This window comes from Rhinatrema bivittatum, chromosome 16 (genome assembly GCF_901001135.1).
Source record: "Rhinatrema bivittatum chromosome 16, aRhiBiv1.1, whole genome shotgun sequence".
Lineage (NCBI taxonomy): Eukaryota > Metazoa > Chordata > Amphibia > Gymnophiona > Rhinatrematidae > Rhinatrema > Rhinatrema bivittatum.
Window position 1 is genome coordinate 37,170,052 of NC_042630.1, and position 13,474 is coordinate 37,183,525.

The 13,474-nt window shown below is 42.4% G+C and overlaps 1 protein-coding gene and 1 long non-coding RNA gene across 2 annotated transcripts in view; one reads left to right on the top strand and one right to left on the bottom strand.

Annotated features, from left to right (window-relative positions):
- The window catches only part of LOC115077947 (junctional adhesion molecule A-like), a 45,461-nt gene extending 42,005 nt beyond the window's left edge, over positions 1 to 3,456 (bottom strand). The window contains exon 1 of the mRNA XM_029580401.1: positions 3,107 to 3,456. Within this exon, the coding sequence (XP_029436261.1) occupies positions 3,107 to 3,155 (49 nt within the window). The 5' untranslated portion in view covers positions 3,156 to 3,456. The remainder of the gene's footprint in view (positions 1 to 3,106) is intronic.
- A 265-nt stretch (positions 3,457 to 3,721) lies between these two features.
- LOC115078187 overlaps positions 3,722 to 13,474 on the top strand; it is a 45,998-nt gene continuing 36,245 nt past the window's right edge. The window contains exons 1-2 of the long non-coding RNA XR_003853084.1: positions 3,722 to 3,860; positions 4,810 to 4,837. This is a non-coding gene — a long non-coding RNA (uncharacterized LOC115078187). The remainder of the gene's footprint in view (positions 3,861 to 4,809; positions 4,838 to 13,474) is intronic.

A 13,474-nucleotide genomic window follows, 5' to 3' on the forward strand; every position in this document is an offset into this window, starting at 1 on the left:
CAACTTACGTTTAGTGCAGTCACAGCACCGACAGTCCTGTGCTGGGGACCATGCACCATGGCTCCTTCTGGGGTCCTGCAATTACGAGCCCTGAATTCAGTCAACAGGTCACCAGAACACCTCTGCATGGTTTCACACAGCAGAGGAGCTGGCTCCACATTTCAGCATTTTAATGCCCACATAGGCAAAAATCATTAGTGTATTAAGAATGCCTGACCAGGGAATTGGTGTAATCTTGGGCAGGGGTGGGCAATTCTGGTCCTCTAGGGCCACAAACCAGTTTTTTTCAGGATAGCCCTAATGAATATGCATGAGAGAAATTTGCATGCACTCTGTAAGCAAGTTTCATGCATATTCATTAACTATATCCTGAAAAAAACGATTGGTTGGCAGCCCTCAAGGAGTGGAATTGCCCACCTCTGATCTAAGGGTTACAGCGAAGAGCCATGGAGAATGGCGAGGTCAAACCCCCACTCTTCTGGCTTCCTGCATTTCTGTTTGGCCAACAGTCAGGTAGATTACAAAAAAAAACCCAAACACCACGAGAGAGCCTCTAAACATGCAAATTCTCTCATGCATATTCATTGTAGATATCCTAAAAACTTGACTGGCTGGTGGGCCCCCAGGACAGGGTTGGGAACCCCTGTACTAGATCAATATTAATATGTACTAGAAAGTTCAATTTGATAGATAAATGCCTTTGCAACCACCTCTGTAACCAATCCATGTTGTCTGTAAAGTGTGTTATAATCCACAAAACCATCCACAATCAATTGACACTAGACCTTCAGATCCCTTTCAAACTCTACTCATCCGCAAGACCCATCAGAGAAGCTTATAAAGGAACTCTAGTCCCACCTAACAAATCCGCCCGCCTAACTTCCACTAAAGAACGTGCATTCTCCACAGCGGGCCCAGTACTCTGGAACAAGTTGCCGACTGACCTAAGACTGGAACCCTGCCTTCTTACCTTCCGACGAAAACTTAAGACTTGGCTTTTCCTCCAAGCCTTCCCCTAATTTCTAAGTGTTCAATCCAGACTCTGCCCTACTGATGGGACGTTCGCACTAGTTTCATTACTATTCATAAGTATTTTTACCCCTAGTTATTTTTGTCTTACTTCTTCCTGGCTACTCTAGCCCCCAAGTTCAATCTCCTTGTTATATGTAACTTTGCTTCGGCTCTCTTGTTTGGTTAATTAGTTATTCCCCTAAGTTCCATGTAAACCGGCCTGATATGAATCCCTTCATGAAGACCGGTATAGAAATATGTTAAATAAATAAATAAATAAATAAATGATGAATGTCACTCAATCATGGATGTCCAACTCCAGTCCTTGAGGGCCACAAACCGATCTGATTTTCAGAGTATGCATGCACTGCCTCAATTGGATGCAGATCTGTCTCATGTATATTCATTAGAGATATCCTAAAAACCAGACAGGTTTGTGGCCCTTAAGGACAGGAGTTTGACAACCCTGCTCTAACCATTGTGATCTAAAATGGAATGAGGTATATAAAGTGTCTAAATAAATGTAAATTCACCTGATATCTTCCCTGGAACATTTAGTAAATATGAAAGAAAAAAAAAAGGTCATAAAGCAAATCAGCTAGTCTGATACTGAAGTAGGAAGGGTTTCCCACCCCCACAGAGGCTGGTAAATAAATCGGTACTGGGAGAGGGAAAACAGCAGGCATTCCTCAATGCTAGAGTCACCAGAAGGCCAAGCTCAATATCAGCCCATGAGCTACCAGGAAGAAGTGCACAGAAACCAAGGAACAGTTGTATCAATTGCTTCATAACCAGAAAACAAAATGCACTAGAACACACCTCAATAAGATAGAATCCAAGGGAGGCAAGGGGCTAGTTTCAAACCAAAAAGCTAGGTCATGAAAGAAAAAAAAAAAAAGCCATAGTAATCAGTTTATAAAAAAAAAAAAAAGTCTGTGTGTATTAAGAAGCCTACAATAACTGGCTCCTCCAACTTGCAGTGAAACCCCTTTATCTAGCAAAGTCATATGGCAAATTAGTCACCACCTCAGAAGGGAGGGCTTCCCTCCCACAAATCAGTGCCCAACAATTAAAACACTAACAAAACTTTACTTAAAGTACAAGTGTAGGAATAATTAAGGATGAATTTTGTGTTACAAAAACAATCACTGGGCCTAGCCTGTGGCAAGTGCCATACTGAAGACCCAGGTTTGTCACGAAGGCACAGTTTAGGACCCATCAGATTGCATCTGGTGATGCCTGCTGCAGAAGCAGCACTCAGACCCTGGCAGGGGGAAGAAATCTCAGTCCTTGCATAACAGCAACACCTGGCTGCCAGACTTGGGAGGCTAGCTGCACCTCGTGGGCTCCAGAGCAAGCCACAGCCCCTGGCCAAGGGCTGGTACCACAATGACGTGGCCCATAGGAAGGGGTATATAAAATAGGAGAATAACCTCTTGTCCAGCTGTGAATGAAGGCCCAGGGCCTGGCAGGACAGCAGAAACAGGTTCCAGTTAAGATGAAAGCCCAGAGGAGGAGGAAGAAACAGGCAAGCTTGAGAAAGAAATGATGGAGAGCCCATTTTCTTTTCTACAGGGACAGAAGGGACATTTAAATGAATGCAAAAGGATGGGTAGAGGAGGAACGTTTGGGGGTTCAGTGTTGAAGAGTACACCAGGGAACTTCAGGCTAAATTACAGTCAAGTATTTGTAAGGTTTGCTTTGTTGAAAGCCAATAAAAGACAAAAACGAATATTCACCACACATGGGTTATTTTCTTTACAAAAGAAATACCTCTGAAAACTAAGTGGAACTCTGATCAGAGGAAACAATTAACTTTTCTCAGAATTTAGAAGTTCACCAAGTGTAAGAGGCAATCAGCAGCACTTTGAAAAGGAAAAATAAAATAACGATGCCATTACCCCAATACAAAGCCCGGGAAAATATTTAATAAACTCAACCTAAGCAGTTTGACTAGAGAAAAGGCTACAGAACGTGGACCAAGAACGCGGAGCCCAAACTTCCTCATGCCAAGCCCCTCAAAAACACTTTTACAGAAGGAGAGAGAGAGGGAGGGAGGGAGAGAAGGCCCAGCCAGGCCTTGGCTCATACTTACAGGAACTCACAGCCAGGATGAGGAGTTGGAAAAGAGATCCAGCGGCCATGGCCTCACCTGCTGCTCTTCAGACTCCCCCGAAACCCCCAACGCGCGCTCACAGGGGCAGCCCTGACCTTAACCCCTTCCCCCACACACGCACAGGCGGAAAAGCCCTGACCTTAACCCCTTCCCCCCCACACACAGGAGCCCAAATTAAACCCTCCCTCACTAACGAGGGCTACTCAAAGTCCCACCGCGCGCGCGCACACTCGGTTATTAGAAGGAATAAATGCAAGCGCACAGCCAGGGCCCGGCTTTCAGGAGCGGAACAAACAAAAAAAAAAAACCCGAGGCCGCCTCGGGAGCCCGGGCCACACCCAGCCCCCGCACTGACTCACCTGTGCACGCCACCCGCCGCGGATTGGCCGAAAGGAGGATGGAGGGGGGGGCGAGCCGAGGGATCCTCTCTCCCGCATTGGGCGCCCTTACCTGTCAATCACCTGCCCTGGTCCCAGATTCAGGAAAACTTTATTGGCACGACAACGCGCAGGTGTGCTGTCGGACCGGAAGTGGTTCGCAACGAAAAGTCTTTGAACGGAAGGTAGAAGAGTTAATTACAGTAACATTAGAATGACCAAAGCAAGGACGGTCAGCGAAACCGTTCCCAAGGTCTGGGGCTGCTCCGTTTCTGGGTCTAACATGTGTTGCTGCTCTAGCAGCCGTGACTCCTTTTTCTCCCGGAATTATGGACGCTTTTCGTGCTCATTCTTGTGTGAGAAATGTTACCTTGCGATACAGTGTGACCAGGTGCTCCGAGACCTTCCTGGGCGCCCCAGGATTGGGGGTGGGGGGGGGTTGTCTTCCTTTAAGCCCTTGCTGAAGCTGCTCCTGACAGGATTCCGTTTTGGAGAATACTGCAGGAAGACGCCGAAAGGGTGCTTTGTTGCTTGCTTTCCATCTTGCTGTATAGCACAGAGTTATGGATTTTTCCCTCAGGTTAGGAATAAATTCTGGTAACTATAGGAGAACGCTGGGTAAGAAGGCTCTTTGTTGCGTGACGTGGATTAGAGTGTAGAAAGCTAAGCCTAAAATTATCTCAGGGAGACAGAGCCATCGGGCCCTACCGCTGTAGCATCCCAGGTCAACTCCATCCAGCTTGTGGAGGAAAGTTGTCCTGGGGGGGGGGAGTCAGGCATAAATGCAGCTAGAACTGTTTATGCTACACTGCTGACATCTTATGCGAGAGATATATAATCATCATTTATTCACTCTGATCTGCCTCTGAATTGCACTTTTTTCAGTCTTTCCTCCAACTTCTGCAAGGTAGCAGAAGGGGATTACAGAATTTACATAAGAAGGAAGGTTTACTATCAAACCCATTCCCTACCCCACTTTCCAGTTAGTATATACAAAAAAATGCCAAGTCTTGGGGAAGCCCACACAACCATAGAAGAGGGGAAAGAAAGGTGGGGCAGGAAAGCCTATAAACTAGGAATGCCAGAGGATTGTTTTACTATTTCTTTTACAAACATTGCATTTTTTTTTCTGTAACATATTATAGTGAGGGAGAGACATTTTTAAATAAATCTTAATTGGACAGATGGTGGCAAAAGTTGAAGTTATCAGATAAAGTTTGAAAATGATGTAACAGTGAAAATTTGTAAATAGCTACTAATGAATAATGCTTCTTTGTTTAATTCTCAATTATTTTTTCTTTCCAGATATTTATGGACTACATTTTCAATCCAGGTATACATACATTTTTTTTTAACCTTAATTTTACTCTTCCTGTCTACATCATGTTGGTGAATATTATTATAGCTGTTACATTTTCACACCAGAGCCAAAACAACCCCCCTTGATTTTGGGTAAGTCCATATTAGCACTCAGGGCTGGTGGTTCCATGAGACAAACTAAGTGTCTGCCTATCCTGCCAAAACGTTGGGGGACTAAAAAATCCTGCCAGCACAAGGCCCAGAAGGGTGCTGTGCCAGAGCCAATACCACCAAAGAAGGGAGTGCGTACTGAAACCACGGCTGTCAGTAGGAGGGAGCACTTTGCTGGATGTAAGTTGGGGGAGAGGGGTACATAGTGAAGTAGCCTAGTGGTTAGAGCAGCAGGCTACAAACCAGGGTTCAAATGCCATAGCCACTCCGTGTGACCTTTGCCAAGTCACTTTACCTTCTTGCCTCAGGTACAAACTTAGATTGTGAGCCCTCTTGAGGACAGGGAAATACCCAGAGTACCTGAATGTAATCCACTTTGACGTGCCAAAAAGTGGAATATAAATAAATACAATACAATACATGACTGAAGGAACACCTAGGGCACCAAGTGCTTTCCCATAACCCTTTACTCAAGTTTTTTTTGTTTTTTTTTTAATTAAAACTCAAATTATTTTCATGATGATTTATATAGCACATACCAGATGTACGCAATGCTATATAAAGGAGAGTACTTCTGGGAGCTTACGAACTAGTCAAGACAAACTGACAAAACATAAATTAAGTTAAAACGGTGAAACCATGATTTGAGTAGAACTAGACTAATTTCGATCAGAAATTTGAATGTGGTTTAAAGTGGAGCTCCCATGTCCAGGGGGTTGATGAGTGCTACTCCCATGTAGTCTGGTCCCACTGTGGTTTTTGGTCTCACAATGCCTGATGGGGAGGGCAGTATTCCAAGCTCTTCCCATGGCTAAAATGCATTTTATCTGCAGCAGTGTGGGGACTTTTGAATATTACCCAGACTGTCAGCAGATAAAGTATCCACTATGTTCAGCAACGTGCAGACTTTAAACTTGTAGAGTGAAGCAGGCAGAGAGAGAAACTACAAGTGTAGAGTTGACTGTACACACCTACCTGCAGAAAGATAATCTGTAGATAAAGCAGTTTTCAATCTCAGGGGAGGGACATGGTGTAACAAAACTAGGCTATGTAGGCTGTTTTAATTATTGCCGCCACCCCCCCCCCCCCCAAATTACTGTAACTTTCACTCACTTTCCCATTGCCTCTGTATAGTTCATTACATGATAGTCAGAGCACCCAAGGAGTGTCATGTAGGTAATCTGATAGTTTTTTAAAGTGCATATAACAATTTTCCCTCTCTTTGGTGCTGCTAGTCATTTAGTGGAAATAAGACACAATGGTTGGTTATTTATTTATTTTTAACTTTTATATACCGACATTCCTGTATAAAATACAAATCACACTGTTTACAATAAAACATAACTTCGTCTGTGAGCGTTACATAAAACAATCAACAAATTATACAAAAAAGCATACATTACCTTTGTCAGAAATGTAAAACAATTATAAAGAAGAAATTGTTAACAAGGGATAAAAGATGACAAGGGGAATATTTAAAACTAGGGGATGCATGAAGGGGTGCACAAAGGGGAATGCCCTTTTTGTCGCACGGTGCCTGCTGGCTTGGCGCTTTTAACGGATCAGTTCCGTGAGCCCAGATTGAGCGCTGCTTTTTTTCTTAATTTTTTTTTGTTATAACAAATGCAATATTTGGAAAGGTGATATTCTGATAAGCATACTTATGGTTATATAAGGCCACTTATGAGAATGGCCCAAAGAAAAAGAGAGAGAAACTATTTACAAGGATATGTTTTTGGTGATTGCTTTGCAAGCCATCAGGTGAGTTCCAGTTCCCTATTCTGTCAACTTTGATCAGATATATGTCAACTACAAGGATTCCTGCTTAAGAGAAGGGCTCAAAACCTGGCTCTTTACATTAGCGTATCCAGATGTTGACCAAACTTACAGGCCGATTCAGTAAAGTCCGCAGGAGAGCGGACGAACGCCAGGGCCGGTGCGCGCGAGTCAGTATTTAAATTAGGTGACGCGGTAAAAATGGGGAAAAGGAGGCACTAGGGACACTAGCGCGTCCCTAGCGCCTCCTTTTTGACAGGAGCGGCGGCTGTCAGCGGGTTTGACAGCCGATGCTCAATATTGCCGGTGTCTGTTCTCGAGCCCGCTGACAGCCACGGGCTTGGAAACCGGACGCCAGCAAAATTGAGTGTCCGGTTTTCTGCCCGACAGCTGTGGGCCGAATTCAAATTTATTTTTTTTTTTACTTTTTTGGTCCGACTTTGGGTCAGCGCTAATTTCTGAAAGTAAAATGTGCGGCTTGGCTGCACATTTTACTTTCTGTATCCTGCGCGCATACCTAATAGGGCCATCAACATGTATTTGCATGTTGAGGGCACTATTAGGTGCCGCGGGTTGGACGCACGTTTTCCTCCCCTTACTGAATAAGGGGTAAGGGAAAACGCGCATCCAAGAGCAGGTTAACAGTGCGCTCCGTCGGAGCGCACTGTACTGTATCGGCCTGTTAGCTTGCACTCTAACCCCTTAGCCCACTCACTTTTCCCTCCTCCTATCTGCCTCTCCTCTTTCTCCCCTATTCTTCCCCCCCCCCCAAGCAAAGTCTCCAAAACAGTTTCTTCCCCCTAGCAAAGACTCCTAAATACTGTTATAAGTTCCCCTCCTCCACTCTAAGCTTATCCTACCCTGTCCCCCCCTCCCCCCCCCCCACTTTCACTGCCATCAATGGTCTGGTACCTACCAGCCCACCTATACATATATTGTCTATTAATTTATTTTCTTCGAATGTTCCAATCAAATTTCTCTCTTTCCCTATCCTTCCTACTGCTGTCCTCTCTCCTCCTTCATTGCTGCTCCCCCCTTCCCTGTTTATTGTATTTCTCTCTCTTGTTAATTGTTACAATGTAAACCGGCCTGATGTTCCGACGAATGTCGGTATATAAAAGTCAACAAACAAAGAAATAAATAGGTGCTCCCTTCTGAGTTTTGAGGAGTCTGCGCTGGGGATCAGTTCAGTTCAGGGTCTCGTCCATCTGTTCAAATGCAGCGTTGGAATTCACCCTTCCCTTTATACTTTTTCCGACCAAATCTTGTTAACACGTGCGCTTTTCTATATTCTCTGCGTCTCAGCCACCATCAGATGTGAGACAGGGAAGTTTGCTTTTTAAATGTAACAAAATTAACAAAAAGACAGTTTTGGACCAATGATTAGATATGACCCATATGTGCTGAAAGGTGAAAAGAATGTGAGTAATCTCGGCACAGGTGTTATGAAGGTCACTTTGTAATAAGTGAATTGCTTTTCACATTACCGCAGCACAGTACGACTTGTATAATATAAATTTGAATGTCAGTGGGTATATATCTCTTACATCTTCCTCGGTGAATACCGAAGCAAAGAATTAATTTAGTCTCTCTGCTATGGCTTTGCTATCCCTAAGTGCCCCCTCTGCCCCTTGATCATCTAATGGTCCATCTGACTCCTTCGCAGGCTTTTTACCTCATTTGTACCTGAAAAAGGTTTTATTATGAGTTTTAGCTTCCATGACAAGCTTCTTTTCAAATTTTCTTTGCCTTCCTTATCAATGCTTTGCATCTGATTTGCCAGTGCTTATGCCATTTCCTATTTTCTTCATTTGGATCCCTTTTCCATTTCTTGAAAGATGCTCTTTTAGATACAGCCTCTCTCACCTCACCTTTTAACCATGCTGGTAGTTGTTTAACCTTCCTTCCACCTTTTTTGTAATGCGTAGAATTCACCTGGTCTGGACTTCAAAGATTATCCCTTAGATTCATCAAAAAGTCTTAATAACGCAGGGATAACGCCTGCGCTAACAAAAAGGAGTGTGTTTAGGGAAATTTTGGAGTTACCACACCACACGCTCACTTATTTATTATTTATTTATTTATTTAACGTTTCTTTTATACCGATGACCGTTCGCACATCGCATCGGTTTACAGTGAACAAAAACCATTGGGCAGAGCCCTTACATATAACAGATAACATAGTGAACTAGGCAACATATAAATAATTTTTGGGAGGAGCCCTTACATAAAATACACATCAATGATTAGATGCTATGGGTATATGCTATGGGATTGAACTATAACAATAACTATATACAGATTAGTGCAGAGTACAAAATCGGCAGGCTTAAAGGCGTTCATACCAGGATATCAGAGTAACATTGGTAGGGTAACATTCGTAGGGGGGATTTATGTAATAGGGGGTGTGATGGAGTAAGCTTGCTGGAAGAGCCAGGTTTTAAGTTTCTTTTTGAAGGCGGGGGTATAGGTCTCAGTGCGAATATCATGGGGCAGTGAGTTCCATATAGTGGGGCCGGCAAGAGAAAAGGCTCTGTTAATAGTGGAGGAGAGCGTAAAAGATTTGATAGATTGGGCATGAAGTGTTCCTTGGAGTGCTGAGCGTGTAGGTCTCATGGAGGTACGGGGTAAGAGGGGGGGGGGGTTAAGCCAGTTGAGGTTGGAATTTAATAGACTCTTGTGTATGATCGAGAGGGTTTTATGAAGAATTCGTGACTGTATAGGGAGCCAGTGTAGTTCAATAAGTGTGGGGGTGATGTGATCCCTTTTCTTTGTGTTGGACAATATTCGGGCGGCAGCATTTTGTAGGAGTTGGAGTGGTCTAGTGTGTATTGCAGGAATGCCAAGTAAGAGCGCATTACAATAGTCAATCTTCGATAAAATAATAGCTTGAAGGACTGTACGGAAATCATTGAAATGTAGCAAGGGTCTGAGTTTCTTTATTGTTTGCAGTTTAAAGTAGCAATCCTTTATGATGGATTTGATGAATGGTTTGAAAGAGAGGTGATTATCAATAATAACTCCTAGGTTGCGAGTGTGTGATGGGAAGTTGGTAGCAGAGTAGGCAGGAGGGATGTCTGGGAGCGGTTGCTTATTCGATATGACTAAAAGCTCAGTTTTGTTGGAGTTAAGAGCTAGGTGCATGTCCTTTAGGAGCTGGTTGATAGAGGAAAGACAGGATTCCCAGCTGTGTAGAGCCGTTTGGATGGTGTCCGAGAAGGGGAAAATGATTTGTACATCATCAGCATAAATAAAATGCTTGATGTGTAGATTAGTGAGGAGCGTAGTAAGGGGGAGCATGTAAATGTTAAATAAGGTAGATGAGAGTGAGGAACCTTGGGGAACACCTTGGGGAGACTGATGGGGTCAGATTCATTATTGTCCATAGTGACAGTGAAAGTACGATTTTGGAGATATGATTGAATCCAATCAATGGCCTTGCCAGTGATCCCAATATTTCTGAGTATGCTGAGGAGGACATCATGATTAACTGTGTCAAATGCAGCTGAGACGTCAAGTAATGCGATAAGGTAGGATGATCCTGAGTCAGTTCCTTTGATAAGGGTATCGTGTAGGGAGAGGAGCAATGTTTCAGTACTTAGATGCTTCCTGAAACCATATTGAGTAGGAGGGAAGATGTTATTCTGTTCAAGGTGATCGGATAGGCGTGAGTTCACTAGCTTTTCAAGAACTTTAGCTAGGAGGGGTAGGTTGGACACCGGTCTGTAGTTAGAAAGGGTGGTGGGGTCAAGGTTGGATTTTTTGAGTAGTGGTTTCACTATGGCTTGTTTCAGAAAATTCGGGACAATGCCATGCTCTAGGGAACAGTTAAGAATATTTGAGAGGGGTTTAGCGATAACATTGTGTATAGAAAGTAGAAGTTTAGAGGGGATAGTTTCAGAGGGGTGAGTGGAAGGTTTCATTTTCTTAAGTATGTTCTCTACTTCCAGGGAGGATGATGACTCAAATGAAGAAAGGGAGCTAGGGGAGTTGATGCTGGGAAGAGAGATATTGAGGTTGTTGTGCGAAAACTGTGCTGTGATGGATGATACTTTTGTTTTTAAAAAATTGCGCTAATTCGTTGCAACGGTTTGTGGAGGATATAGCTGATTGTTACCTGTTTTTTCAGCACAGTAGGATAAACCCTACTTTTCGCATCCTGCGATAGAGAGACTCTATCTACAAGGCCCTCATAGTTGTTGTATTTAAATCTCTATAGGAGGGCTGCCTAATTAGGTCAAGGTGAGGTGTTAGTGGTGGTTTTGGGGCCAGTTTCACATGTAGAGTAAGGCATACGAAAAGCACAGTACACCTTGGTGAAGATTTGACATCAATTGGAATGAGGAGAGTCTAACAAAGATGAGATTTTGTACTATGTTCTCTCACCCTAGCTTGATGGTCCATTTTGTACTGTTCTCTCACCCTAGCTTGAGAGAACATAGTACAAAATTTCATCTTTGTTAGACTCTCCTCACGCCAAATGATGTCAGATCTTCACCAAGGTGTACTGTGCTGTTCGTACGTCTCACTCTACATGCAAAACTGGCCCCAAAACCACCACTAACACCTCACCTTGACCTATTAGGCGGCCCTCCTATAGAGACTTAAATAGGTGCACACAGTAAGGCCCTCCCCAAAATCTCTCTCTCCTCCGCTCCCCCCCCAAAAAGTTTGCATTCGCACCATGCGCTACAGCATTTTTCACATGCGTTATGGCAGTATCGTCATAATGCATTTTGAAGAATGATGCAGTATATTTTTAAACAATGTCCATGCCTGAGTTAAACTCCTTAACCTTTGTAATTGCTCCTTTCAGTCTTTTCCTATCTATTTTCCTGGATTTATCATAGTCACCTTTTTGAAAGTTAAATGCTGTCGCAGTAGATTTCTTTATTTGTGCTTCCTCCAGTTAAATCAAACTTGATAATGTTGTGATCATTATTGCCAAGTAGTTCCAACACTGTTACCTCTCGCACCAAATCCTGTGTTCCACTAAGGTCTCGGTCTAAAATAGTTTCCCCTCTTGTTGATTCTTGTCCCAGCTGCTCCATGAATCAGTCATTTATTTCATCTAGGAACTTTACTTCATTAGAATATCCTAATGTAACATTCACCCAGTCAATACTGGGGTAACTGAAATCACCGATTATTACTGCACTGCTGATTTTGTTGGCTTCCCTAATTTCTTTTAGCATTTCATTATCTGTTCATTTTGGCCAGGTGGACGGTAATACACCCTATGAGGAAAGGCCAAAGAGGTTAGGGCTGTTCCGCTTGGAGATGAGATGGCTGAGTGGGGATATGATAGAGGTCTTTTAAAATTATGAGAGGTCTAGAACAGATAAATGTGAATCCGTTATTTTACTTTTTGGATAATAGAAAGACTAGTGGGCGCTCCATGAAGTTAGCATGTAGCACATTTAAGACTAATTGGAGGACATTTTTTTGCTAAACGCACAATTAAGCTCTGAAATTCATTGCCAGAGGATGTGGTTAGTGCAGTTGGTGTAAATGGGTTTAAAAAAGGTTTGGATAAGTTCTTGGAGGAGAAGTCCATTAACTGCTATTAATCAAGTTGACTTGGGGAATAGCCACTGCTATTAATTGCATCAGTAGCATGGGATCTACTTAGTGTTTGGGTACTTGCCAGGTACTTGTAGCCTGGATTGGCCACTGTTGGAAACAGGATGCTGGACTTGATGGACCCATGGTCTGACCCAGTATGGCAATTTCTTACATTCTTATGTTCACTACTATTTTATTCCCTTTTTTTTTTTAATTTTTTTAATTTTTTATTTCTGAATTTTCAAAAAAACAATGACAAAACATTATATTGTATACAGATATTGTAATGGTCTAATATTACAAATATTTCAAAAATAATCATTCTCTGTATTTTCAAGGCATTACCAGGGAAAACAATTTTTACATGAGCGAGTTAAAGGCATCTCATTTATAGAGAAAAGTTAAACACTTTTCTCATTGTATTCAGGGATAGACAGCTGGGACCTTTTATATTGCTCTTTAACAATTCCCACACTTGGGGGATGAGAATCCAGGAAAGATTGTAATTGGGATATCTCATAAAACACACATTTCTGTTCTAAATATTTTAATTCACACCTACAGGGGAAGGTCTGGATATATCCATGCCTGTTGTCCGTGAAACCTCTCAAGACGATGCCTGAGAAATAATCTGAGAATAGTATCTCTCAGATGAAAACAGAAAAGATACAAGAAGTGTACCCCTAGTAGGTATGTCAGTGTCAATTGATGTTTCTATTACCTCAGTCACGTTAATGGGCACCTCTGGTTGCAAATTTCCAGATTGATTTTCTCTATTAGATCTTAAAAGGTAGGGAATAGGCTTTCGCTAAAGTTGGTAACGATCGATTTGGCATTTTTAAAATATATTGCAAATTCGATTTGGCATTTTTAAAATATATTGCAAATATTCCTTAAACATTTCAGCAGCAGTTGTTTAAATTCTGCATAGGAAAATTCAGAACCCTAAGATTAGGATATCTTAGAGTTCTCAGGAAATTCTAATTTCTTTTCCTTGATTACTTCAGATTTAACCAAGGTTTTTTTTGCATTGTTTCCACCTTTTCCAACCTATCTTCGGTTATGACCACTTTATTATTGCATACAGAAACTGTATTTTCCACATTTAATATTCTCTGTTGAAAACTGGTAGTATTCTGAGTTAGTTTTATCATTGCTA